Below are 27,146 nucleotides of genomic sequence, written 5' to 3'. Positions count from 1 at the left end.
CTGCTTGAGGGACAGCAAGGGACAAGGCAAGTAAAGAGAAAGAGGTGGGAAATCAGGCTGGGGAGGTAGGGAGAAGCCAGATCATATCAGACCTTGTAGGCCATGGTAAAGATGTAGACTTTTTTCAAAGAGCAATGGGTTACTATTAGAGGGTTTTAATCCATGTAGGGAAATGATCTTATCTAAGATTTTAACATTCACTTTGGCTGGATTGTAGGGGAATAGGAGATTAAGCAGGGAGACCAGTCAGGAGGCAGTTGTGGCAGAGTGAGACAGGTAGACAGAGTCAACATGTATTTTGGAGGTAAAAATAAAAGGATGTATATACAGGAAGAGGGAAGCAGAGGCTCAAAGAAGGATTATTAAGTTTTTAGCTTGAAGCAACCGGGTAAGTGGTAGTGAAATTTCTTGAATAGGTAAGACTGTGGAAGAAATGATGTTGGGATAATCAAATTTCTGCTTCGGATGTGCTAAAATATCCAAAGAAAGGTTTAAGAAGATAAATGTATTCATCTGTATTTGAAAAGAGATACTAAGATGTATCAAGATTTGATACAAAGAAATAATTTTTCAGAAAGCTTAAGAAACTTGCTTGTGATAAATTAATAAATTATACATATATACACACATACATACACATACATATACATAATGTAACTAGAGAGAGAACTATGCTAATTTTGGAGATATCAGCATATAGAGGGTATTTGCAACTACAGACAAGCTAGCGTGACCTAGGGTGACAATGTGGGTAATGAAGAGAAGAGGACTGAAGACTGAACCCAGGGCAATCAAACATTCAACTGCTGGGCAAAGGAGAGGGTATCAACTAAGAAGTCTAAAAAATGAGTCACTGGAATGAAAGAGGAATACAAAGAGCATATACTATTGCAAAAGTCAAGTGAAGAAAATGTATAGTTATTGACTATATCAAAAGTGCTGAGAGCCTTAGTATGATGAGGACTGAGAATGGAGCAACTATTGGATTTAGCAACATGTGGTCATCATTAACTTTGATATTGTTAATTTTGAGTAGTGTGGAAAGAATGGATGTTAAATTGGGAAAAAGTGAAGATAAGAATGAGAAGTTAGGAAGTAGAAATAATGAATATAAAAAAATAGTGCCAGATGTTGGGGATAGATAAGTGGAAATGACAAAGTCCTTGTCTTCAAGGAGGGCTCTTGTATGTGTAAGATAAATCTTTTATCAATAATCCCTGAAAAATATGCTTTTCTTTTGACACAAAGGGATTACATTTATATTAATTAATGAGCACTTTCTAAAGACCTACTACAATAGTAAAAGAAAAACTTAAGCTACATAAAACATTTTATTAGGAACACAAAATCTTCAATGCATTAAACATTTTATTATCAGGTTGTTTATGTTCAAACTAAAAATATGTTTCATATATCATCACACAGGCTAAAATGCTCAAATATCAGTGTTCAGAATATGACTATTCAAAAAGAACTGCAGACATTTAAAAAAGATGTTTTCTTTGTCCTATTTCCAAAATCTTCCTAGACAGGATGTTAGACAACTACCACATATGATATGTGTGAACGATTACGATAAATGTGTCCTTTGCAACAAAAAGTCTGAAATTTTATGTAATTATAGGCATGCTGAATGAATAGTTTAGAATAATGTACCACTGTCATCAAGTCATATCTTCATATACACATGTAATCCATTTTGCACAATGGTTCCAACTCAGTGTGTATGTAATTAAATTATAAGGTGCAGTAATAGCTGCTGCTGAGTTGAAATTTTGCTTTTTCACTTTTAAGAAATGAATAGAAAACATGGTCCAGTGAACATCAAAGTACTTTTTCGAGACTATTAAATCTCATCAAAGAGGTCTGCTGGGCTGCTGTTTTTCAGAGTTTCCAAAGACATGTTTTCAGCTGAGATGTGCCCCTTTTTCAACGTCTCAGGTAATGAAGAATCAAGTCTAGAGTTAAAAAGAAAATCAAGACAGTTTTATTTTTAAAAACTTCCATTATAGAGTAAAAGAAAATGAAGAGACATATAAGTGAAATGACAGTTAGATCCTGTTTCAGAATTGGTTTACAGATTTATTTCCCTATGCTCTTGCTGTTAACTATAAAGAAAGAGATGAAGAGAATTTAATTTCTTTAACTTCTTTAGAATTAATTACTTTTTATGCTGAGCTAATGAAATTTCAAAGGTCTACAATAATACTCAAAATCAAGGTTGAGAAATAAAATATCCTATCCTCTGTGCTTTTCTGCCATGATACAGAAGAGTTTTCAAGCCAATCCTTTAATGATTTCATCACAATTTACATTTTCCTTTGGCTTCCTTAAGTTCTACCTATTAACATGCATTTTAATCTCTTAGTAGCAGAAAGTTCTGATCACATGAATTTCCTTTAGTGGTCAGTTGATTATAAGCAGGTAGATGACTAATAATGACACTTCACATTTATAACAGTTGCTGATGAAATGTTGATCCACATTCATTTACTGAATCGACATTTCTTCATTTAATAAATTAAAGTATATTCAGGCTTGGTACTGCAGTTACTATTTCAATGGATTGACCTCTATGTTTCTGTAAATATTTTCCATGAGTCCTACGATAATAGGCTTGTTCACTGCCGTGATCACTGTTGACCTGTTAATTCGCCTTAGGAAGAGTGAGCTGGAGGATAACCGAGCTCAATCAGAAGTAAAGCTGAGGAACGTACATTAATAACCTTGTATAAACCTTGTCAGAGGTCCTCCATGCAACCTAAATAAAATATGCTTAATATTAACAATTAGAGGTGGCTTCTGGGGTAATTATGATTAGGTTGAGTTAACCCAGTAATACTCAGTAATACTCAGTAATACTCTCCAAATTCCAACTTTGAAGGCAAGAGAGGAGTCAGAGCAGCATGGTAGAGCTGAAAAAACATGGGACTTGAAGTCAGAACACACAAGTTTGAATCCAGGTCTATTTCTTTTTAGCTACATGACCTTAGGCAAAGTCCTGTAAAACTGAGATAATATCTGCCTCAGAGGTGGTCTAAAGATTAAATTAGTTGATGTAAATGAAAATGTTTATATATTTCTACAAAACATTTGGAAACATCATTACCTGCTAATATTACATAAACTACATAAGAGCTTCTGCTAGTAGCAGAATAAAAGAATAACCAACTAAACCACCAAAATATCAAGTATGTTTAGATGATGAATATTTTAAAAAGCCTGCACCGATACTTAGTTTCACAGGTTATTAGAAATGAATACACCACAGGGTCCTTCTTAGCCTCCTGATTGCATACAATTAACCACGATTGCCTGCCACTAGACCTGAGACATGTTCTGTCTTATCCTGAGCAAGCCAAGTTCAGACAATATTACCACTATAGGAATGCCAAGGTGCTAGGCATTAGTATACTGTCAAGATGACAAACACTACCCTCCGGGAGTTGCAATTTTAAAATTAACAATAAATACAGACATAATTATTATAACATGTAATTAAACAACTAAAAATATATTTCATAGCAGGAGAAAATGATACAGCATGAAATAAAAGTATAATTATTACATGTATAAGTTCTCAATGTCAACTCAAAACACATTAAACATTTTTCTTTGTCCCTAAATGTCTTAGAGGTGCTTTTACTTTTCCTAGGCAAAAGAGATAACTGAATTATTTCAATTAAAAAGTAAGACATGGAAAAATTTCATAATTTTGTTTATTGTCCAGACACTGTACAATCAGAACATAGAGATCTATCAATTTCATTTTAAAAAATCAACTTAAGACAAAATGACAATTCTGAAGTGACAAGTTTGAAAGAAATAGATTTGTGGTGCTTCATTTATGATTCTCATCTCCTTCTGAAGTCACAGGAGCTTAGGAAGTAGATATTGACCCTTGCTCATTGTGTCTTGTCATAATAGGTGCTCAGTAAAAGTTGTTTGGTGAATGGAGATCATAGTTCGATAGCTTTCACATCCATGGTAAGTCAACGGAATATATTTAGAACTCTCCCCAAGACAAAACAAAAAAGTTTTATTTTTATAAGTAATAAATGTTTACAAAAAGACTTTTTGTAAATCCCGAAAAGCATAAAAAGGAATATAAAATGCCTGTTATCCTATTTTGCATTTTTTGTATTTTCAGACTTTTTTTCTTTTTAACAAAAATGGGATCATTCTATACATTTATACTTTTACAGCTTGAAAATTTTACAGTATATTAGAGATGTCTTCACATGCTGATTTACACTCATCATTAATTTTCATTTGGACGTACTAACCACTAGTCCACTGATAGATTTTGGATTGGTTTCCATTTTCAAATACTCTTATAAATAACACAACAATTAATAAATATCCTTATGCATATATTTTAGCATATTTATCACCTTAGTTTTTCATGAACATGCTTGTTTCAGAAATTGTGCTCAGAGGTGTAAATAGAAAGCAAATAACTCATAGAACTTGTATCTAAAGTCTTAGAAAGTGAGCTAAACAAGTGATTTAGTGATTTGAAATTTGGGAGTTCCTTGCTATCTAATTAAATTACAGTCATTAGTTATGGCTCAGTTTAAATTCTAAAACTTCCACGAAGACTTTTTATTTTGACTTTCTACATTCAGGCTAATTTTTCTTTCCTCTGATCATTTAGATTACCTAATGTCTGTACCCTATATTTCAATATATATTTTTTTCCGTTTAATCAATGCTGTATTTGTTGAGTGTACACTATGAACCGCTCACTGTGTTAGGAAAATCTAATAAATATGATAAAGGTAACACATGATTCATGACTTCAGAAAGCTTTCAGTTAAAGTTTTTACTTTACTTAGTGTTTTTCAAATGTGTCTTTTCATTCTAAAAATTTTATGAATAGCTTAAAGATAAGAACTATAATTTGTAGGCCGGGCGCGGTGGCTCACGCCTGTAATCCTAGCACTCTGGGAGGCCGAGGCGGGTGGATCGCTCGAGGTCAGGAGTTCGAGACCAGCCTGAGCAATGAGCGAGACCTCGTCTCTACTAAAAATAGAAAGAAATTATCTGGCCAACTAAAATATATATAGAAAAAAAAATTAGCCGGGCATGGTGGCGCATGCCTGTAGTCCCAGCTACTCGGGAGGCTGAGGCAGTAGGATTGCTTAAGCCCAGGCGTTTGAGGTTGCTGTGAGCTAGGCTGACGCCACGGCACTCACTCTAGCCTGGGCAACAAAGCGACACTCTGTCTCAAAAAAAAAAAAAAAAAAAAAAAAAAAAAAGAACTATAATTTGTCCACAAAGAGTAATTTCTCCCTTTAGCAATCTCTATAAACATCATATCAATATTTAGGGTTCAGATAGATTTTTAGATAGTTTTCCATGGGCAACATGGTTCAATAGGAGGAATTCTGAATCCAGGGCCAGGAGATCTTTATTTATGTTCCACCACATGGAGATTTTGGTTGGGTCACTGAATCCTTCTAGACCTCTGTTTCTTCACTTAATTTGTGGAAAGTGAGGGTTACTATAAATGATCCTGGTGCTCTTTAAGTCCTTGAATTTTGAGACAGTTATGCTCAAATAAATTACTTTACAAAATATCAGTTCTCAAAAAATATTTATGGAAAAATGAATAATGTGCATTAAAGAGGAAAAGCAAATGACAGAATAAGAAACTGTAAAGTTAAAGGCTAAAGCATAAGAGATTTTATAAATAAAAGGAATAAAATGAAGCTTCTTCAGATAATGATGGCCTCACTAAAAGATAGTTTAAGTTCTTAATCATATAATTACAGAGATTCCTATGTTCTATTAGTTTAATTTCACACTGCATTAAAATACACACATACACACACACACACACACACACTAGAACTTGAATCAAATTTGTACTATTGTCATCTAATTAACAATGAGTAGCGTAGATCAAAAGCTAGATTTGGCAAAAAAAAAAAAAAAAAGTTCATCCAAGGAAAGTTTCTTTAAAGTGTTAGAATGAATGATTGACTTCTCTTTTAACTTTCTGCCTGTTGAATTACCAACATCTTTTAAAATGATATTTCCAGGTATTAGCTAATTTTGTAAAGACATTTTCTCAGGCAAGTTTAAAATATTATGACCATGGCTGGAACAGTAATCTTTTCTTATTCAAATGAGAAGCATTAGCATTGCTTGGGGTGAGTTACTTGCTTTTTGTAACATATTCTGAAAATAATATTTCTGCAACATGTCAAGGCACCAACCTCAGCAAATAGAGAGGTCCAGGAAAATGTTTAATTATTAATGGCACTGTGACACTTAAAGAATCATGGTCACTTGACTTCTGACACAAACAATGGTTCCAAACTAAAAAATCAATATTTATGTGGCCTAACTATATGTCTACCTGCACAAGACACATAAAATTTAATTCCAGGTAAATTAAACACGTAATGACAAAGGCAACATTTTAAAGCTTTTAGAAGAAAAGAGAATGTTTTTAGTATCTTGGGACAAGAAAGTTTTTTAAGGCAGAAATGGAAAACCAGAAAGGTAAAGATTGATAAAATCAATTACATTAGAAGTACTTCTATTCATCAATAGATATCTTAAAGGAAGCAAAAAAATAAGTCACAAACTTCAAGGAGGTACTGCAACATACACCACTAACAAAGGATTAGTACCCAAAGCACTCCTAGAAACAATTAAAAAAACCCAGCATAATTTAAAAACATATGGCAGGCAAAGACTACAAGAACTCCCAAGAAGGAAGAACAGTGGGGGTAAATAAGCATATGATGATAAGCTCAACTTCGTTAGTTACCAAGGAAATGCAAATTAAAGACACTATGAAATGTTTTACACCAGATTAGCTAAAGTTAAAATGTACAACAATATCAAGGATTTCAGAGGATGTGGAATAATTAGAAAAATTATTGCTGGAGGAACTGCAAACATTTGAAACCACTTTAGAAAACAATTTGGCAATAACTGACAAGGTATACGAAGACGTGCGCACCTCTAACCCAGGATTTCCACTCCTACCTATATATCCTAGATAAATATTGGCATATGTGTGTGTCAGAAGATACGCACACAATCATAGGCGTATTGTTTATAATAATGAAAAACTAAAAACTACCCAAATGTCTTTTCACAGGAAAATAGGCAAATAAATTATTGAATTTTCAAACAATGGACTACTATACACACACACACACACACACACACACACACACGGATGAATCTTCAAGCATAACTTTAAGCAAAAGGGCAAGGCACAAAGGAATACACAGGGTATGATTCTATTTAATTAAAGTTCAAAAACATGCAAACTATGCATTATTATTTTATTCTTTGAACAATGGTGTTTGTGTGCGTGCATGTGCATGTGTGCAGTATGTGTCAGTGTATCTGTGCATGTATATATGTAATAGCTCTGGATCTTACTTGCTCTTCCATGACAGTGTTCTCAGATTTCTACATTTTGTATTAACAGCTTTGGCTATTGTGAAGATGGCAATACAGAAGAGGAGCAGGGTTAATATTAGGCATAAACAGTTTAATGTCGGACATAATTGGTGAGTGTGAAGTGCCTGCAGGATATCTAAACAGAGATAGATGTTGAGTAAGCATGTGATTATACAGGTACAGAGCTCAGGAGAGAGGTTTGGACTAGCTGTACAGAGACAATCACTGCCATGTCACTGACCACTAAAGGCAGATAAATGAGTTGGAAAGATCACCCAGAGCAGAGTCTATCAGAGAAAAAAGGTTTAGTTTGGAATAGTGGAGAATATTAAAATGGTAGGAGCACACAGCTAGAGAGAGGGGAATGAGTAACAGGAGGTTGAAAAGGAATGATTCAAGTGGGATGAGGAGAACCAGGGAGCAGTGTTGTTACAGAAGCCAAAGGCAAGTTTATTTTTGTGTGCCCACAGCTTGTGCTGTGTCCACTTGCCACCCAAATGTCGGCTCTGTGTAGAACTCTGACTGCCGAACCTGTAAACACACTTTAGATAAATTATTTTCATCCTCTGTAAATTATCTAGAGTTGAGAAGATAAGTCTGGAAGGATACTGCGATGCTCATGATTTATTACAGACAAGAACAGTCAATGTTTTCTTTTGGGACAAACGAAGTCTCAAACTCTTGGACTGCGATAGTCACAACAAAAATCTAGCAAATGTTCAATTCCTGCCTATCCACCAAGGCGGGGCATTCTGAGGTGGCTGTTTCTCTCACATTAAAATTAAAAAGTATATACAACTTTGTTTTGCCACAAACTTCCCTGGCATCCCCCTATCTCTTCTCTACGTTTCTTCTGGGATTGGGATAAAGCTCAGATGTGGGGAGAGGGATGAAGATAGAGGTAAGGGCAACCTGAGAGTTGGCTGGGAAGTCCATTATTTGGTAATAATAATAGCCAAATATCTAATAATTTCTTTTTTTAGGAGGAAGATGTATTAAATCAAACCTTTAAAATGACCTCAAAAAACAGCCAAATCAAAATATCAAGTACTTGCTGCCATTAAGTAACTAGACAGCTATCAGATTGACCTTAACAGAGTTCTCATTATGGAATAAATTCAATTATAAAAACATCTTTTAAATGAAAAAGTTTTAAATAATGTGCTTAAAGATTTGACATCACCAAAGTTACCACTGTATTTTCAAAATGTTGGTATTTTCAAAAATGTTTGATCTTAGAGTAAATGGGAAAAGTAGTCTACAAATATCTAGTTGACCTTATAAAAACCAAAAACATCTCCTAAATAAATTAACAGACTGAAGTCATCAGGATTCGGTAAAACCAGTGTTGAACATTGTCTGGAATTCACTAGGCCTAGATGCCATTTCATCAGCCTGAGAAAATGAAAGAGGAGCTGAAATTTCTGGCAACCAAAATGGCAAATAAAAGAAATTGCATTTTTTATTTTCAATTAAATTCTCAAAGAAGTTTTCCAATAAGTAAGAGTTTTGCCCTTTAAATTCAGCAAGAGCAAAAAGGAAATGAAAACATGCCTTTGAAATAAGTGATTTTGAATGAAATAAAGAGAATAATAAAGAGTAAATACATTTAATGCTAAAATATAATTATATGCCTTATAGATACTAGGAAAGGATGATAATTCTAAAATTTTCCTGTAATATACATATATTATCGATTTGAAAATAAAATTATCTAGTTCTACATAATTTAATTTTTAAAGTCAACCACCAAGATAAATATATCCAGAATCTACAAGAATGCCGACCATTTATGTAGGAATTTCATAATAAGAAAGATTTTGTCACTCTGCTGTACTTTATTCATATAAATAATATTGTCCTGGTAATTCATTAAATAACCAATATCAAAGTCCATACCATGTGTACTCACCATTAAATTGGTACTAATTTATCAACACTTAGGTACACATATCCATATATGTGTAACATTCATCGGGTGTCGGGCAGGTGGGAGGAGGGAGGAGGGGATGGGTAAACTCACACCTAAGGGGCGCAGAGCACACTGTCTGGGGGATGGGCACGCTTGTAGCTCCGACTCAGGCAGTGCAAAGGCAATTTATATGACCAAAGCATTGGTACCCCGTAATTTTCTGAAATAAAAAAATCAATACCTGAAATATATTAAACTCTATGTTGTCCTGTATTAATTGTGAGTTTTCAAATAGCATAGGTGACATTTGCACTGTTGATCTATGCCTACAAAAGTAGAAAACTGTCACCCTGAGAAAAAGTTTTTCTCTATAACTTTGATTTTAAAGACAAGCCAGGTAATGTGTGAGCTAACTGCTGCTGGCTGTGCAACAAATGAAGCCTCCCTCCCCAGCCTAGAAACTTCTCCAGTGGGAAGACTCTAAATTTATTCGTCCTGGCACAACATGTGGCACATAAGTGTTTCACTGATTGTATGTATTAATTAATGAACAAATAATTGAATAAATAAGATAAACAGTACTAACAAGAAGGCACAATAAAGTTAAGCAACCTGCCCAAGGCTACATAGGCAGTAAGCACGGAAGTGAGCAGGCAGCTAAGCTGGTGACAGAGCCCGAGTTTTAGCCTTGGTTTCCCTCACTTTAAAATACATACCAGTGTATGGGGGGAACTAAATCTTATTTCTACTCCAGAGGATGTTGTTTTTCTTCTTAGGAAGGCAGCTTGGTTGTGTGCACTGTGTCTCAAAAAGTAGTTCTGTGAGGTACTCTCTAAAAAATGAGAGCTGTAGTCCAAATGTTTGGAAAATATTTATTTTCCTCCACTAAGTCCTGTATGTGTTTCATGTGCATGTTATATATTAAGAGCTATGAAAATTTCTTCCATAAATAAACCTGTTAATTAAATTATTAGGTAAAATGAAAGCAAGGTGCAGAAGAATGTATGTAGAAAACTAGAGTGTGTGTACATACATTATACATGTGTGTGCATTTATGTATATGTGTGTATGTCTAGAATAGCTCTGGAAAGATACACAAGTAAATGGTAATGGCTGAGAGGAATTTGGACTGAGAGACAGGGATACCTTTTGCTGGGTATTCTCTTAAACTGCTGGAATATTTTTTAAAAAACCCTTATATAGAGAGTGTATTTTTCTAAGTGCTTTAAGAAAAAAGAAGCTTGTTTAACCTAGGTTTTCCAAATGAACTTGGCAGCAGAAATCTCTTTTCTCACAATCCTTCCACCATTAACCCAAGAAACTAGTGTTCTCTAAAATAGGCTGTTGTTCCCTAAGAAAACAGCATGTACCAGCCTGAACCCAAAAGCTTAGTGGTCCAATAAAGGAAAATAAAAATACAGAAAAAGGAGGCAGAACACTGCTTTTGGCTACAAAGAAAAGTGGAAAACACACAGGCAGACGATAATGCCGTTACGGAAGTTAGTGATTTCTAGCGAACCTGGGGCCAGGACTGATAGTCTCAGGACAGTGAGGAACCAGCTGTTTTAGTTTCCCATGGCTTCTGGAACAACTTACCATAACATAGTGCCTTAGAACTACACGAATTTATCATCTTACAGTTCTGGAGGTAGGAAGTCTGACAGGGATCTCACTGGGCTAAAATCTAGATGTTGGCAGAGCTGTGTTCCTCTCTGGAGGTGCTGGTGGAGAAGCTGTTTCATTGCTTTTTCCAGCTTCTAGAGGCCACTCCCTTCCTTGGTCTTTGAAGTCAACAATGGCAAACGGACTCTTTCCCACATCACACCATTCTGACCTTGTTTGCTTTGTCATATCCCTCTCTGACTCTCCTTTTCTACCTCTCTTTTCCACTTAAGGGCCTTTGTGATTACATTGGACCCACTTGGGTAATCCAGAATAATTTAGCTATTTTTAAAGTCAGTTGATTTGCAACTTTAATTCCATCTGCAACCTTAATTTCCCTTTGCCTTGTGGTCTAACATAGTCTCAGGTTCCAGAGATTAAGAAAAGGACGTCTTTAGGGCGGGGAGGGGGAGAAACATTATTTTGCCTACCACTCCAACCTTACCTTTGTTAGGGCTCAATTGTTATTCCAATCTACCAGCTTAAATACATTTCAGGAAAACTGAATATTGACACAGTCCGAATAAGAGCAGGACCTACAAAACCTAGAGCTGAGAGAAACCCCCAACCTGGTTGGAAGAGGCATCTGTGAAGTCACGGCAGTATGACCTGACGCTCAAAAAACCCCCACACATTGGGTCTTATCTAGAGATTAACTGAAGCAGAATCATTGAGACAGGCTGGCAACCACCGTCACCCATCACCTCCTCGTCCAATATTTACTGAGTGCCTATCATGGGTCAGAGACTGAGGTAGAGACTTGTGATAAAAAGTGAGCAAACAATCAACCTAAGGCAGAAGTAATATTGAGCTGCCAAACTCCCCTAAATACATACTTATAGGAGCCCTTGTCTAGGAGATAACAAAATAGAAAGCTGATTCACTACAACAGTTCTAAAGAGTAAGGCTGCTGAAGAACCATCATGGGCATGTGACCTGTGCTGCCAGTCACACAGGGACACAAGCTTAAAAGGGCTTCATAGTTGGTTCAATGCTCTGCTGAATATTTCCCTAGACTTTCCATGAAACGGTCGACTAAGGATGATTGTGCAGCCTGACGTGGTAAAGACAGACTATTCTGTAACATTACCAACATCATATAATACCTTCTATGTAACCAATATGTAAAACTCACAAACTGAAAAACTATTTCTTTACAAGGTATACTAATTCAACTTGATATTATGGGTGAACATAAAGAGAGTCACTACTCAAATTCTGGGAGATGTTCTGTCTTTAAGAGATATGTCAGAAAGGGATCAAAGCACTGGAAGAAGGCAGCCAGAAATAATCAATAGAATTCCTTGGCTTTTGATTTTGAATAAAAAAGATTGAACTTTTCAGTTGATGTTTAAAATATAACCAAACTGTAAAGTAAAACCAAAATGTATGTGGAGGCTGAATGCTTTTAAGACAAATCGCTGTATCCCACAATTGGTAGCAATTCGCTGTGTAGGGAGGCAGCGCAAGCCACAGAGGATATAGTCTGTATCTCCGGAATTACTGGAGAAAGACCTCTCCAACATTTTTTGACCCAGAAAAGTCTTTTACATGTATGGTACTATGATTCCAATAAAAATGTATATGTCAGTACTAAACTTTTATTTATCACACTAAAAATACATGAAGTAATCTCAAATATTAAGTCAATCAAATCTATATAGAAAGAAGTTGACTACAGTTGTGTATCATTTCACATAACTATATGAACTAAGGACACTATATACATTTTCTCACTGTGAAATCTGTATAATTACATAAATTTCCAATTTTCAGGACTTTATATTGAACTAATGTTTATTTTGAGGAAGCAGAGTAAGTATAAGAGAGGGTTCCATTAGTGCACTAACTGATACAATGTGGTCTCATTTCTTTAAATGTCCTACTATAATCAATGGCTTAAGAAAAATATAAAAAGAGATTTTTACAATCGTAATTCTCCAAAATTCATAGTGGAGGAAGCTTTCACATTCCATTTAGAAATATTAACAAGTTTGATAAAATCAATGTTTTGTAAAGGCATTGTTTTAATTTGCCAAAATGCAGGATTGGCTGCAGCCTTTGATTATTATGCCCTGAATGTATAAATTCAATAAATAATTAATTTAACAATTCAAACAACCACTGTTGTCTAACTTATTTTATTCTGGTATTATAAGAAAGCTATATATCTCAGCCTCAATCGTCTGTCACTTGAATTACTTATATAACTATTTACTGTTCTTGCCTTTCATTTTTTCCCCCTCAGGCCATATTCCACACTGCTGATAATTAGTTACCTTTCTACAAGACAAATCTGATTATTACTTTCCACTCCTGCAAGGCTACAGTTGAAATTCCCTTGGAATAGATAGAAAAAAAAATCATTGCATAATTTCTAGCTTCATGTCCACCATTCTGGCTCTAACTATCCAATGCCTGCCTCATTAAACTTCTTGTCATCCACCAAACACACCATTCTCTCTTAGTGTCCATACTTTTCCACACAGTTCCCTCAGCTTTAGGACTCTTCCATCTTCTTTACTAAGTAGACTCCTACTCATCCATCAAAGCCAAGTTCAAATGTCACTGCTTCTGTTTAGCCTCCAGGAAAGAAGGTCATTATCTCCTATTTACACAAAGTCTATCCTAAATCAAGTAGGTCTTCGTTCCAGTTAACCACTGCTGTGGAATAAACCACCCCAAACTTAGTGGTGCTTATATTTTCTGTGAGTCAGCAATTTGGACAGGGCACAGTGGGGATAGCTTTTCTGTGCTCCATGGTGTCAGGGCCTTAGCTGGGAATACTGGAAAGCTGAGGTTGAAACAAGGCTGGGTTTGAAAGAAGACTCATTCACTCTTATCTGGTGCTTGGACTGGAAGACTGGGACTGGCTACTGGAGAGTCTACAGTGGTTTGGCTTCCTTGCAACATGGAAGCCTTAAGTAGTCAGACTTCTTATATAAAAGCTTAGGGCTCTAAGCACAAGTTTGCCTTTTCTGATTTAGCCTCTGAAAAATCACACAGCATCATTTCTCCTGCATTCTACTATTTACAAATAAGTAAAAAAGCCCACCCATATTCAAGGGGAGGATACATAGAAATCATCTCTCAATGGAAGCACTGTCAACCAAAGAGTTTAATTCTGCACATCTTTGTTACTTCCATCTTAAGTAACTTGAGAACAGGGACAATAATATAGACTCATTGTTTCATTCAGAATTTAATTACTTAGAACAAAGAACTGAGTTTCTATTGAATAATTTACTAAAAAGCCTCTTGTTGAGGGTATTTGCCTATGTTTTCTCTTAGAATTGAGTGTGGAAAAAAAAGCTATAGATAGTCTCATATACAATTTACACAGACTATAATCCATGCCAGACCAAAAGTGCAACAATATAGACACAATGTACATTATCTGGGGCATGGGTACAATTATAACTTTGACTCAAACAATACAAAAGCAATTAATGTAACCAAAACGTTTGTACCCCTGTAATATTCTGAAATTAAAAAAAAAGAAAAGAAAAAAATATTTAAACCTCATTTATGGCTCAGCAAGGAAATTTTAATTTCCGCAACTATTGCTGCCCAGTAGTTAGCTCACTTTCCATTATGAGGCAACGTAAATTATTTACTTTTCCAAGTAGTTTTGGATGTTTATAAATTTATATACTTACAAGTTCACACTAACACCATTAGTGTTTAGTTATACCCCACTTTACTGGAATGTTTGGGGAGGGAAATTTGTGGTTAAATGAACAGTGTTTTAATCCTTGTGGCTAAAAGTCTCACTAACAAATGCTGGCTAACTTCTAAGCACACATATACTCAGAACCCAACTTCTGGAAGACTCTCGTTAGTTGGATTTTTTATTAGCTTAAGTTTCATTAAATTATTATTACCATTAAAGTCTTAGAAATGTTGTCAATTGAAACCTCTTCTATCTGGCTATTGAGAAACAACGTGGAAAATAAGCAATCATACTTCTATTAATAATGCCAGTAAGTGAAAGCTGAAAGAAAATCTTTCAGTTCTGTATATCCTTTACTCTGTACAGAATGTGGCCCCTGTTCTGAACAGGGAACTATTACCATCAATCTCACAATCAATAAGTAATCAAGAAGGAGAATCAGATTTTAAAAATCGGAAAGCATAAACAGAAATTAAAATGTTAAACCAAGAAATTCTAACACTTGTTTGGAATTACGAAAGTTGTCATCCATAAATTCACATGCAGCCTCAAAAGACAACCATGAAAATTGAACAGGCAGAAAGTATTTATCTGGATTCTACAGTCTGATCATAATTTCCTTTAAAATATATATAACCTCAAAGCTCCCTGCAAAATGTTACTGGACCTCCACAGATGGGTAAATAAAGAAATCTTAATTCTTGTAAATGGCTGTCTAAAGTGTATCCTTTCATCACTCTCTGTAAAAATAGGCCCATATATGTCATATCATAAAAGAAAATGAATCTTTGATATTTCCTATTTTATCACTGAACACTTTTCTATAACTAAGAAATTTGGAAGTGACTAGAAGGAACAATTAAAAAAACCCATTTGTAAGAACATAAGTTTCCAGAAGGTAGGAACCATTGTTGCCTAAGTGTAGTTTTCCACATACAGAAGATTTGCAACTTAAGAAATGGTCGTTTTTTAAAAAAAGCTTATCTTAAACTCGGGACACATTTTTCAGAAATGTTTCAAATAACAGAGTTTTTAAGACTATCCCACAAAGACTACTTAGCCTATGATCTAGATGAACTACTGGAAAGTAGTAATCATAAGAACTTAACTAATAGGCAACTCAATTGTTAAGAACCTGTTTTTCATGCATTCCTTACTTGAACCAATATTTTCTCAGTGTCAGACATTGTGCTAGTCACTGAAATGCAAAGATAAAACAAAACTACTCTCCTTGAAAATCTCACAATCTAGTTGATGAAAAATATATTTAAATAATTAATTATAACATGCAATGATGAAGTATGTAAAAAGTACTGATTTGTAGGATTAAAAACCCATTTTAAGTTTCAAATATAATGCCAGTAACACATCTTTCCTTATAGAAGGCCTATTCATATTTTTAGATATAGAAATAAAAATTCTCATGTTATTCAATGTGTACTATATGGTCATTTCCCATAACCCTTGAAGAAATACCTGGTTGTTAATGATTAAAAGTAACTTATTCATAACAGCAATAACTGTCTTCTTTGGCAAATTTTCTCATAAAGAAAATGGAGTTGACTGCTGTATCAGGCCACTATTTAAGAGAAAAGTTTATTTATATTCTAAATAAAATTTTATTTTATTAAAATAATAATAGACCCATCTAATCCAGACAAACCAAATGCAACTATCTAAATTTAGGTAGAATGGGTTTATAGGCTATTTCTCCATGTGAAGTTCCCTTCTAGTTCCAAAATTATATTAATGTATTCTCAGGACATAAGAGAATAGTGTAGATTTTAGGTTTTATCCAAAGTTCTGAATCTAAATTATTTGTATTATCTCCTCCCCATAATTTGCTTTGGATGTTAAATCATAATCAAATAAATATTCTATAGGGTAAAATAGTTACTATCTAAAATAAATTTGGAAAAGACAAATAATGAAGTTCCCTTATCGCTGCTTAAGAAGACTAGGATTTCAAATACTACAGAAAATCTAAATCCTCTGTAGATCCCAGTGGATGCTAGTAACCACAAAAATCATTTATTTTTTGGTATATAAAGTAGTATATGCACATAAAGACTTCAAGAAATCTAGAAAAAAAAAGAAAACAAAATAAAGATCACCTGTCTTTACCTGTTGATATCTTAGTGTACTATTTTAAATTTTTATTTCTATATACACATGATATACATATATACATAGTCTTTTTAAAATAATTATACTATGAAAAGTACTTTGTACCATCTTCCCCTTAATAATTTGTTGGAGAATACCTTTCTTTGTCAATAATTACAGGTCTACATAATTGTTTTTAATGACTTCATAGTATTCTGTTACATTGAGGTACCTTAAAAATATAACTGATTCTTGATTCATAGTCAAAAATTATGAACAATTTAACCTATAAATTACATTTCAATTAACATCCTTGAATATACTCTTTTTAGGTAATGTTCTTAATGCAACAGGTCTATTTAATTCTAATTGAAAACAGTTGACTACGACACTACAGTGCCTGAAGTTTCTTACTCATAGGAATGCTAGAGGAAGAAGTAGAACTTACAACTAAGAAAGTAACATATATGCTTTTTCCTACCTGGAAATTAAATTTTTTTAAATGGACATTGTATTTTGATACGATGTGATTTTTACCATAGGAAGATTAAAACACTTCACAGATATAAAGACATTAATGGGAGCAACTACCACAGTAGTTGTCTGTATAAACCTGGAAAGAAAGATTAAATCTGGAGGGAATAAAGAGAGTATTTAGTAAAATACCTTTATATTACCAAAATAAGTTAGAAACTCTTTATTTTTCTCTTTAGAGACCATTCCCCCCAACCCCTTACTTGGCAGTCATAAAAAGTTTTGTTACTGCATATCAGAGGTGTACCTCATATATATTATACATGGAATGCTATTTTTGTTCATTTATCTTGATGAATTTAGATTACGTTATCTGACCTATTACAGATGATGAGTGTTTTGTTGGCTGCTTATGTAAGTGTGGAGGCCAAATTCTTCCTTACACTTGAAATAAATGGTTACTATTAACTTGGAAATAAGGCAAATGGGTATTTTTCACAGGATTCAGAAAGAGTTAGAGCCCACAATGCTTCTAAGCCTAGCAAGCGGAGGGTAAATAAAAGGACTAAAAAACAAAGGTAACTTACACATCATGATGCTGATATTTTAATTTCAGTATACATGGTTATACTTTGATCTCACTCTGCCACACAGGTAATTGAATAATTCAAGAGGGAAAAAATTACTTTTTAAAGAAGAGGACTTCGCCTTTGTCTGTGCAAATAAGAATTCTAACCAGAAATTTTAGATTTTCACACATAACCTGGAGCTTCCTTTTATGTTGTTTTTTAGAGCTCAACATTCAAAATTCTGTTGACATGAGCAATATATATAACCTGAACTTTTGTACCCCCATAATAAGCTGAAATTAAAAAAAAAAAAGAAAAAAAAAATGCTGTTGAAAGCCTATGTAAAATTGCTAATCTCTGACTAAGAGTAACAGCTAAGCAAAAGTATTAAATGTTTTCCTTATACTTAGGACTGTATTAAGCTCCTCATTTGTGTAATTGTCACAGAACACTATGTCCTTATAGTCTCTATTTTCCAGATGAGAAAACAAAATCTTAGATATTAAAGTGACTCATGGAGGTCTCACAACTTACAAACTGGCCAAGGAAGGACTTGAACTCAGGCCTGCCTGCCTTCTCCATTCTCCTAACCAATACCTCTTTCCCTTTTTTTCCCCTTTGCCTCAAGTATCTTTCCCTTCATCACTATAAGCCCAAATTCTATCCACCCTGGAAGGCACAGCCCAAAAGCTCCATCCTTCATGAAACTTGCCTTGAACTCTGCCTCTTTATAATCTCATATCACACATCACTAGAGAATGATTCTAACATAAAGTAAACTAATTCTGCTCAAAACAACATAGCCTTATGTGTTACCTGGCTAATTATAATGTGTGAAATTAAAAGTAGGTTCATTTACAGCAAATACCTCTTAAAGCACAAAAGGTGTTTACAGTCAAATTATAAACTCTATTTTTCCTTAAAGTCATTAACATCACCATTTTGATTGACTAATACTTAGCAAGCACTCAGAAGTGAATTATGCTTTACTGGACACTGTCTGCATCATATTAAATTGACATGGTCACTTCCTTCTTTGAGCTTACAATCTAAAACAGATGCCATGGTATAAACGAACATAAAAAGAGATAAAGGTGCCCATATACATCTGCTCAATGATTAAAATACATTGCACGAAATACTTGTATTACGTTCCAGTCACAGTGAAAGTGGTGTGTGTGTGTGTGTGTGTGTGTGTGTGTGAAGAAGATTGAAATGTTCATATTAAGGAAGGGTTGAGGTAAGGATTTTTCAAATGCAAGTTTTGTCTGTACAGGAAGGCAACAGCTCACATCTGTGCAACTGAGATTTTATTAGAAGAATACAGATGTCAATCACACAGAATAACCACTGGACACATGTGAACCAGATGCTTCCATGTAAAATAACCCAGGGTGTTTCACAGATGAATCACTGAAAACGTAATTACACATCAGTCCTAGTTTATTAGTAACAGGTCCACTTCTGTGGTAGCCATATGGTACTGTCCATCCTGAAGTAGTGAAAAATACAAAAATGGGTACTTGGAGATTTCAAATATAAACTCTTCTGCTGCTGCTTTGCTCTATTATCCTTGCGAGGAGGTAAGTGATGATTATATGTTTTCAGTCAAATGTCGTTGGGACATATGTGTATTGCTGTCTCTTACTAGTAAAGGATGTTATATCAACAGAAAAGAAACTGTTTAGTGGCCATACAACTCCTATCTATCTAATCAATGACTGCTGGGGTAAATATTCCTTTAAAATATCCCAGAATGTGAGCTCAGTAGGGGACTGCTATGAAAGTTTTCTTTTGCATATAGTTTAAACGTTGATTCAATAGGTATGGATTCATTGCAGACAAAGCACATGTAAAAGCTGTCAGGAAACCTCTATGTTTTATAATATTGAGTCTTAGACCTACAAGGGTCACTAGTCTGTGTTTCATAAAGCTGTCTACCTATTTACATAATCAATTTGCTTGTTTTCTTCACGTGCTAGAGTACCAACTGACAAGTAGAAATGGAACTCTTTAGTTAACAGCAAAGCCTTTTAAGAGGAGTTTAATTTTCTGCCACAAAGAGACTCTTTAAAACAAGAAAAATCAGCAAACCGAACTGTACTGCTTTGGAGTATTGTATCTTATCCATCCATGCTGTACTTCAATGCTGAGGTAGAGACAGTTTTAAATAGTCTTTAAAAACTGAGGCCTTTGGGACATAATACTACGCAATATTTTAATGCTTCAGCTCTGGGGTTTTCTTTTGTTTACTGTTTGCCTACATTAGTCAAAAAAAGAAAAAAGAAAAAAAAATGTCCTGACAGGTAGATCTTGCTACGTCTCCTTCTTTCTCTCCAGTCTTAAAATGTTTTCATAATAGGATTAAAAGGGAAAAACCTAACCTGTTATCTTAAATTGCTCCTCAATGGTTTCAATTATTCAAAAATATTTTATGTAATATTTGATACATACAACGTACATATAATATGTAACATACATATAAGCTATAAAACATACTAAGAAACTGAACCCCTGAAATGCTACCACCTAACTTTACCAATTTTACCACCAAAATTACCAATGTGGGTATACCCAATCTGTTTCCCGTCTCCCCACAGAGGTATAATCTTACCCTATACAGTGTGTTAATTATTCCCTTGCCTTAAGAAGAAAAGTTTTATTACACACATATACATATACTACTAAATAATATATTGTGTAAACACTGCTTTATTTTTGAGCTTTATACCAATGGAATAAGGTAGCTTTCTGTGACTTGCTTGTTGTACTTAATTTTAAATAACTATGATACATCCATCTCAATAATTTTCAATGTTGTATTGTGTGATTAGATAATTTATTTTTATTATTTTTCCTAAAACAATGCCACTATGGCCGTTTTTATATAAATTATTTAGAGCACATGTACTAGATTTTCTCTTTGCATAGTATGGATTCCTGGGTCATAACCATATGTGAATGTTTAACTTTTTTTAAATAAAATGATGCCAAATTGTTTTTCAAAGTATCTGACTAATTTCTACTCCCAATAGTGGTGTGTAAGAATTCTTGTTGATTAATTTCTATCCAACACTTAACATCGTCAGAACTTTATATTTTGCCAAAATCTTTTTCTAGGATTATAAAGTTTTTCCTCCTTATACATTGAAAGAAAAGTTACAGACACAGTATCATTTGAAGGTAAGTTGCTAATACAATGCCCCTGTTACTTCCAAATACTTTAATATTTAGTGAACATTAATGTCCTTATATATATTCTCCTACTTAACCAAAATACAACCATTCAAAACAGAACACTAACATGGATATATTACTGCCATCTAATCCTCAATCTCCATTCAGAATGTCCAAAATCTCATATTACTTTAACAGTTACATCTCTTTAGTCTTCTTCCTCAGTTCTTCAGTCATCTCTTGAGGTACTTTTGACAATAATTGGCCAACTGATATCTTAGAATGTACCTTAGTTTGAATTTGCTTGATACTTCATCATGGCTTGATTAAAGTTGTGCACCTTTGGCAGAACTATAACAGAAGTGTTGCTGTGTTCTTATCGCATTTGATCAGGTGGTGTATGGTTTCAATTTGTACCACTGCTGATGATATTCACTTTGATCACGAGGTCGGCTATGCTTTTCTACTGTAAAGTTTCTCTTTTTCGCTTTGTAATTAATAAATGTTTTGTGGAGAGGTCATGATGCAGACCATATTTTCATATGCTTAAAAGCTATTTGTGTATTTCTTCTTTTCTGGAATGTCTGCTTAAGTCTTTGGCCCATTTTACTACTAGGTTTCTTGGGTTTTACTTACTGACTCAGAGAATACAAATTCTTTGTCAGTGATATGAGTAGCAAATATTTTCAGTACGTGGGTTATCATTTTCTTTGTAATGTCTTCTGATGAACAGAAGCTCTTTATTTTAATGCTGTCAAATTTATACATTTTTTCTTCTATGAGTTGTACTCTTTCAGCCTAATTTAAGAATTTCTTCTTTTCCTCAAAACTTTAAAAATATTCTCCAGTGTTTTCTTCCAAAAGTTTTAAATTATTACTTTTTATATTCACATTTTTAATACTCTTGAAATTCATTTTCAATTTTCCTAATATCATTTATTACGTAGTTGATCCTTTCCCTAGTGAACTATATTACTACTTTTGCCATTTACCAAATTAGCATATAAACATGAGCATATTGTTTGACTCTTCTATTTAGTTTACTTGTTGTCAATCCCATTGTCAATACCATACTTTACGAATTATTATTCTTGTATAACAAGTCATGGTATCTTGTAGAGAAAGTTATTTCATTTTATTCTTCTTCAGGACTACTTTGGCTATTCTTAGCCATTTGTTCTTCTATGTAAATTTCAGAAACAACTTGCCAAAATCTTGTTGGGATTTTGATGACAAATGAAATGAATATACAAATAATTTGGGGAGAATCGAAATCTTTGATATTGAATCTTCCTGTCCTTCAAAGTTTATAATTTGCTCCATCTTTTTATAATTTAATCCTTGCATATTTTGAATTATGTTTTCTAACTATGTGACACTGGCATATGGAAATGCAATTGATTTTTATATTATATATTAAGTCACTTTGCAAATTCTGTTATTAATTCAAAGTATTTGTAGATTCTTCTGGATTTTCTATGTAGTCAATCATATGCACTGTGATTATTGAAAATTTTCTTTCTAAGACTTGCACATTTTATTTCCTTTTGTGCTCCACATGCATGGGCTAGAACCTCCCATAAAATATTGAATGGAAGTAGGGTTAATGGGTATCTTGATCTCAAGAAATGTTTCTATTTCTTGTGTTTTCTTATTGCATACATAAGAAAATTCTCATAAACCCTAGCTTGCAAAGAATTTTATGTCTGATTGCTGAATTTTATTAAATTTCTATGCACTAATGAAGTTTATCATATAGTTCTTCTACTTTAATCAATGTGGCATATTGTAATTATTTATTCCTTCCTGAAATAAACCCAAATTTTTATCAGATATTTTTTCAGCTTTAATGAGGTTTAATTGATAAATTAAAATTGTATATATTTAAGGTATACAACTTGGTGTTTTGATATATGTATCCACTGTGAAATTATTACCCCAGTCAAGTTAATTAACATATTCCTTACTCCACATAGTTATCTTTTCCTTTTTTTTGTGGTGAGAACACTTAAGATCTATTCTTTTAGCAGATTTTGAGTATATAATACAGTATTATTAACTATAGTTATATTTCTGTACATTAGATCTCCAGAATTTATTCATATTGCATAACTGAAACTTTGTATCCTTTGACCAACATTTCACCCTGTTTCCCCCTCATTGCACCATATATTTTTATGTTTTAAGAAAATCTGTTGCTAGATTTATTTTGCTGATACTGTTCAGGATGTCTATATTTATGTTCTAGAAAAAGACTGGCCTGTAATTTTCCTGTTGTAAAATTCTCTCCAGCTCTTTTGTTTGTTTGTTTGCTTGCTTGCTTCTGGAATCAAGGTTAGGTTAGCCTCATAGAATGAGTTGGGAGAATTCTTCATTTACTTTTCTGGGAAAGTTTGATCATGTTGAAATAATTTGTTCCTTGTGAAATCTGAGGACTTTCTTCCAGAGAGGATTTGTACTTATTCCACTGAAAGCAAGGGGCAATACCCGAGGATACTCACTCAGGGCCCAATATAGTCTCTCAGCGGCTGTGCTCCATCAGCATTTTCAGTGTAGCCCTACTTCTCAGTTTGTTTACTGCCCATAGAAAGGTGCCTGCTTTGGCTTCAGCTTGTTGTAGTTCTGAAGATGTCCCATAATTTTAAATGGATTTTTGTGTGTGCTAGGAAAAGTATATTTATAATTGATGCGGGATTTAGCTGTATTTTAGTGGAAGAGTCCCTCAGAATGTCTAGCTTGCCATATTTTCAGAGAGGGCTTCAGTAGTTTTAACTTCATGATATGCAGTGCCTTGTCATGGAAGAAGCATCAAGTTTGGAACCAGATAAGGCTGAGTTAGAATTTTGGATCTGTCACTTTACTGATCATGTGATCTTGAGGAAGTCAGAACTTTTCTGACTCTGTCTCTTCTTTGAACTGGGGATACGAAAACCCAACTTTACATGGTTCTTCAAAAGTATATAGCTAAATGTAACTGGCATTTACTGAGCACTATGAGCCAGATACTGTTATAAGTATTTATAGGTTATTAACCCATTTAATCTTCGCAACAGTGCTAGGAGGTAGTATTATTATCATCTCCTTTTCATAGTTGTGTAAAATTGGAAGATGTTAAGTCGTTTGCCTAAGATCATAAAACTAGTAAGTAGGGGAGATCGGAGTCATCTGATGGGATTTCATTTCATACTGAAAGTCTGTCTCTATTGTTAAATAATACTATGCTATTATTTGCAATATTAAATCATTTAGTATGTAAAAGGTCAATAACAGTATCTGGCACATAGTAAGGACTTTAAAATAATAGCTAAATTTTTACAATGATAGTAATATAATTATTATTCGTGAAAGAATTCATAAGGCAAATGGATAAACAAACTGCGATACATCCCCAGATAGAGTATTACTCATAAAAAGCAATGAAATACTGACACAGTTCTACATGGAAGCATCTCAAAGGCATTACACTACATGAAAGAATCCAGACTTGTGATGGCTACATGCTATATGATTTTACACAACATTTAAAAAAAGGCAAAACTGTCGGGACAGAAATCAGACGAGTAGTTGCTAGGGCTGGGGGTAGAGAGAGGACTGACTAAAAATAATTGTAAGGAAACTTCGGATGATGAAAATATTCCCAGCTTGACTATATAAATTTGCCAAAATTCATAGAACTGTACAGTTAAGAAGTGTGAATTTTACTTTACACTAATTATACTTCGATAAACAAAATAAGTAAAATTTACAAAGTAGGTAGAAATCTTTCCCCTGAAAAAGCATTTTCCAGCAATTATTAAATATTCATATGAACTTTTTGCTCAGATTAACATGCAGGTGTATGCTATTAGTTATTGTAAAAACCTACTGATTTAAAAAAGTAAAGTGTATTGTTAATTGTGAAACACATATCCGTGGAACAGCAATAAGAGTTCCTAACCAATCCTCTGAGAATGGAGGAAAGCAATTAAAGAAGGGGGTTTGCTAGTGTCAAACCGTTAAGAGACACATAATATGCTTCTTTAGATTTTCTTCTTTTTACACTCTTTAAGAAATAGATTATAAGCTGCTTTCTGGCAAGAATAGGTAACAATAAGACCAAGAGAAATGTAACTGTATAGTACTAAAAAGCTAATGTTATGCAATGTCAAAATTACACTTGTCAAAGCAAAACTTCCAGAAATAAACCATATTGTAGTTCAAAATGAAAGAGTGGAAAATGTGATGGTAGTGGAATATATAGATCCCAAATGGATTTTCCCATAAAGATTATTACATGTGAAATGGCTCAAGCTTGGTTAGAAGGATTACCTAATTTCTTTTAATTATGCTTAAAAAATTAGGGACATATTCTATTATGAAGAATAACTAAATAAAATGGAATCTGGAAGAAAACTGCCTTTGAGTAATAAGAGAACCTGCTGAAAGCAGGTAAGGTCATGGTTTATGAAAAACAGTATGCTCAACTATATAATAGCTTTGATTATGATGCAGAAACATTTTTAGCCTCACTGCAAAAGGGAAATGTTGACTTTGGAGTAAGGTCATACTAGGGAGTAGAATAGGAGATGCCTCCATGCTAAAGAAGACTTCCTGGTACTACATTGTTCTAGGAAGCAACTTCTTAAAAATCACTTGAAGGGTTTCCATTTTATCTGTGAAAGCAGCCAAAGGTGGGGAAGACAGCCCATTCTACAGGATCACCTGAAGCTGAAATAATCTTATTAAATCAATTTAGTAAGTCAATTTTCAAATTATTTTTAGTCTGCTTTACACAGTGGGTTTGTTTTTAAATTTAGATAGGGACTATAGGTATATTATTGTGAGCCAACCAAAATCTTTACTCTCCTACGGTGACTACCTAATGTCAAATAGGTCATAATCTTAGCAAAGTCTTATGGCTAATCATCAGAGCGAATGGGAGGAAACAAAGGCAACCATAAGATTAGTCCACTGACATTAACATATAAGAAATTCAAGTGTGTGCATGTCTTCCTAGAATAACAATTGTATTTTCCTTCTTCGAGCTACACAAAAAAGCTGCACAAATGGCAAAAGGCAATCCAATCTTGTATGCTTTAAAAAAATGAAAACAACCAAAAAGCACTGATGCACACATTCAACTTTTCCTCTTACATCTGTTAGTAAGCATAAGTTCTATTGAAATTCTACATAAATTAACACAGATTCCCAAATATGATTGTGACTTTTGTGAGATTCACATTGGTTTATTGGCTGATTAAACTAGTAGCTATTTTTTCAGTCTAGATTTCCTATTACTGAAGTAATTTTTTGTCTAGAGATTAGCAGACCAAATAATGTTGGAATAACTGAAATTTCTAAGCTTATGCTGGCATCGCTAGAAATCAGAGAGACAGATTCAGCATAATACTATGTTTTTGTTAAGAGCAGCCAATGGGCACAACTTATGAAATACCCTTGAAAATTAATGGAAAGGTATACATCTCTTTAAGTGGATGATATTACCACTATATATAAAATATTTGGACATATGATCATGAAACTGAGTTAAATATATTTGTAGACAGCCAGAAAAATCTTGTTTTGCAGTAAAATGATAAGTAGAAATTATAAGATATTTAAAATAAATCTTTCTATAAGTGAATATCAGCATATATATTATTCCCATAGGTTACTATACTATTATACTATTACCCTGATTATTTTTATAGGTATCACAAGTAATATATATATAGGAATGAAAACCCAAAACTATGCTCACAGGAATAATGAGAAAGAGGATTTCCTATACTATGTACTATCCTTCATTTAAACCTAATTACTATGCTATGAATAAAATATTTTTAAAGTTTTAGAACTCAATAGAAGAGTTCTCTTAGACCACTGATAAAAACAAACAGAATATTGACCTCTGTCTAAATGGATTCTTTCAGTTCTGTGTTCATTTGCATTAATAGCAAAATTTTTAGACCATATTGGAGGCAATTACCCAGGGAAACCTGCTGCCAAAATAATACATGAAGGGAGACCTCCCTGAAGGGGTGAGTTTGCAAACCTGTATGTAACTGGGATGTAGACACGGTTCAAGTTCTGGGTGTGTGGGCCAGAAGTCTGGAAGGTCTGGGCAGAGGGTGTGAGCTCCATGGCTCTCAGCTGAGCTGGG

At 33.9% G+C, this 27,146-nt stretch overlaps 1 protein-coding gene across 2 annotated transcripts in view; it reads right to left on the bottom strand.

The window, feature by feature from the left end:
• Positions 1–1,350: 1,350 nt before the first annotated feature.
• The window catches only part of XRCC4 (X-ray repair cross complementing 4), a 196,017-nt gene continuing 170,221 nt past the window's right edge, over positions 1,351–27,146 (bottom strand). Inside the window, exons 7-8 of one of the 2 annotated variants that reach the window (XM_069492306.1) lie at positions 18,022–18,027; positions 1,630–1,958 (exon numbers count right to left, since the gene is read on the bottom strand). In XM_069492306.1, coding sequence (XP_069348407.1) covers positions 1,847–1,958; positions 18,022–18,027 — 118 coding nt within the window. In that variant the 3' untranslated portion in view covers positions 1,630–1,846. Of the gene's footprint in view, positions 1,959–18,021; positions 18,028–27,146 lie in introns of both variants that reach the window. The other variant, XM_069492305.1, reaches the window with a different exon arrangement.

The sequence above is a fragment of the Eulemur rufifrons genome, chromosome 17 (assembly GCF_041146395.1).
Source record: "Eulemur rufifrons isolate Redbay chromosome 17, OSU_ERuf_1, whole genome shotgun sequence".
Taxonomy (NCBI): Eukaryota; Metazoa; Chordata; class Mammalia; order Primates; family Lemuridae; genus Eulemur; species Eulemur rufifrons.
The sequence above is the reverse complement of the archived record's forward strand: the minus strand, read 5'-3'. Positions and strand labels throughout refer to the sequence as shown.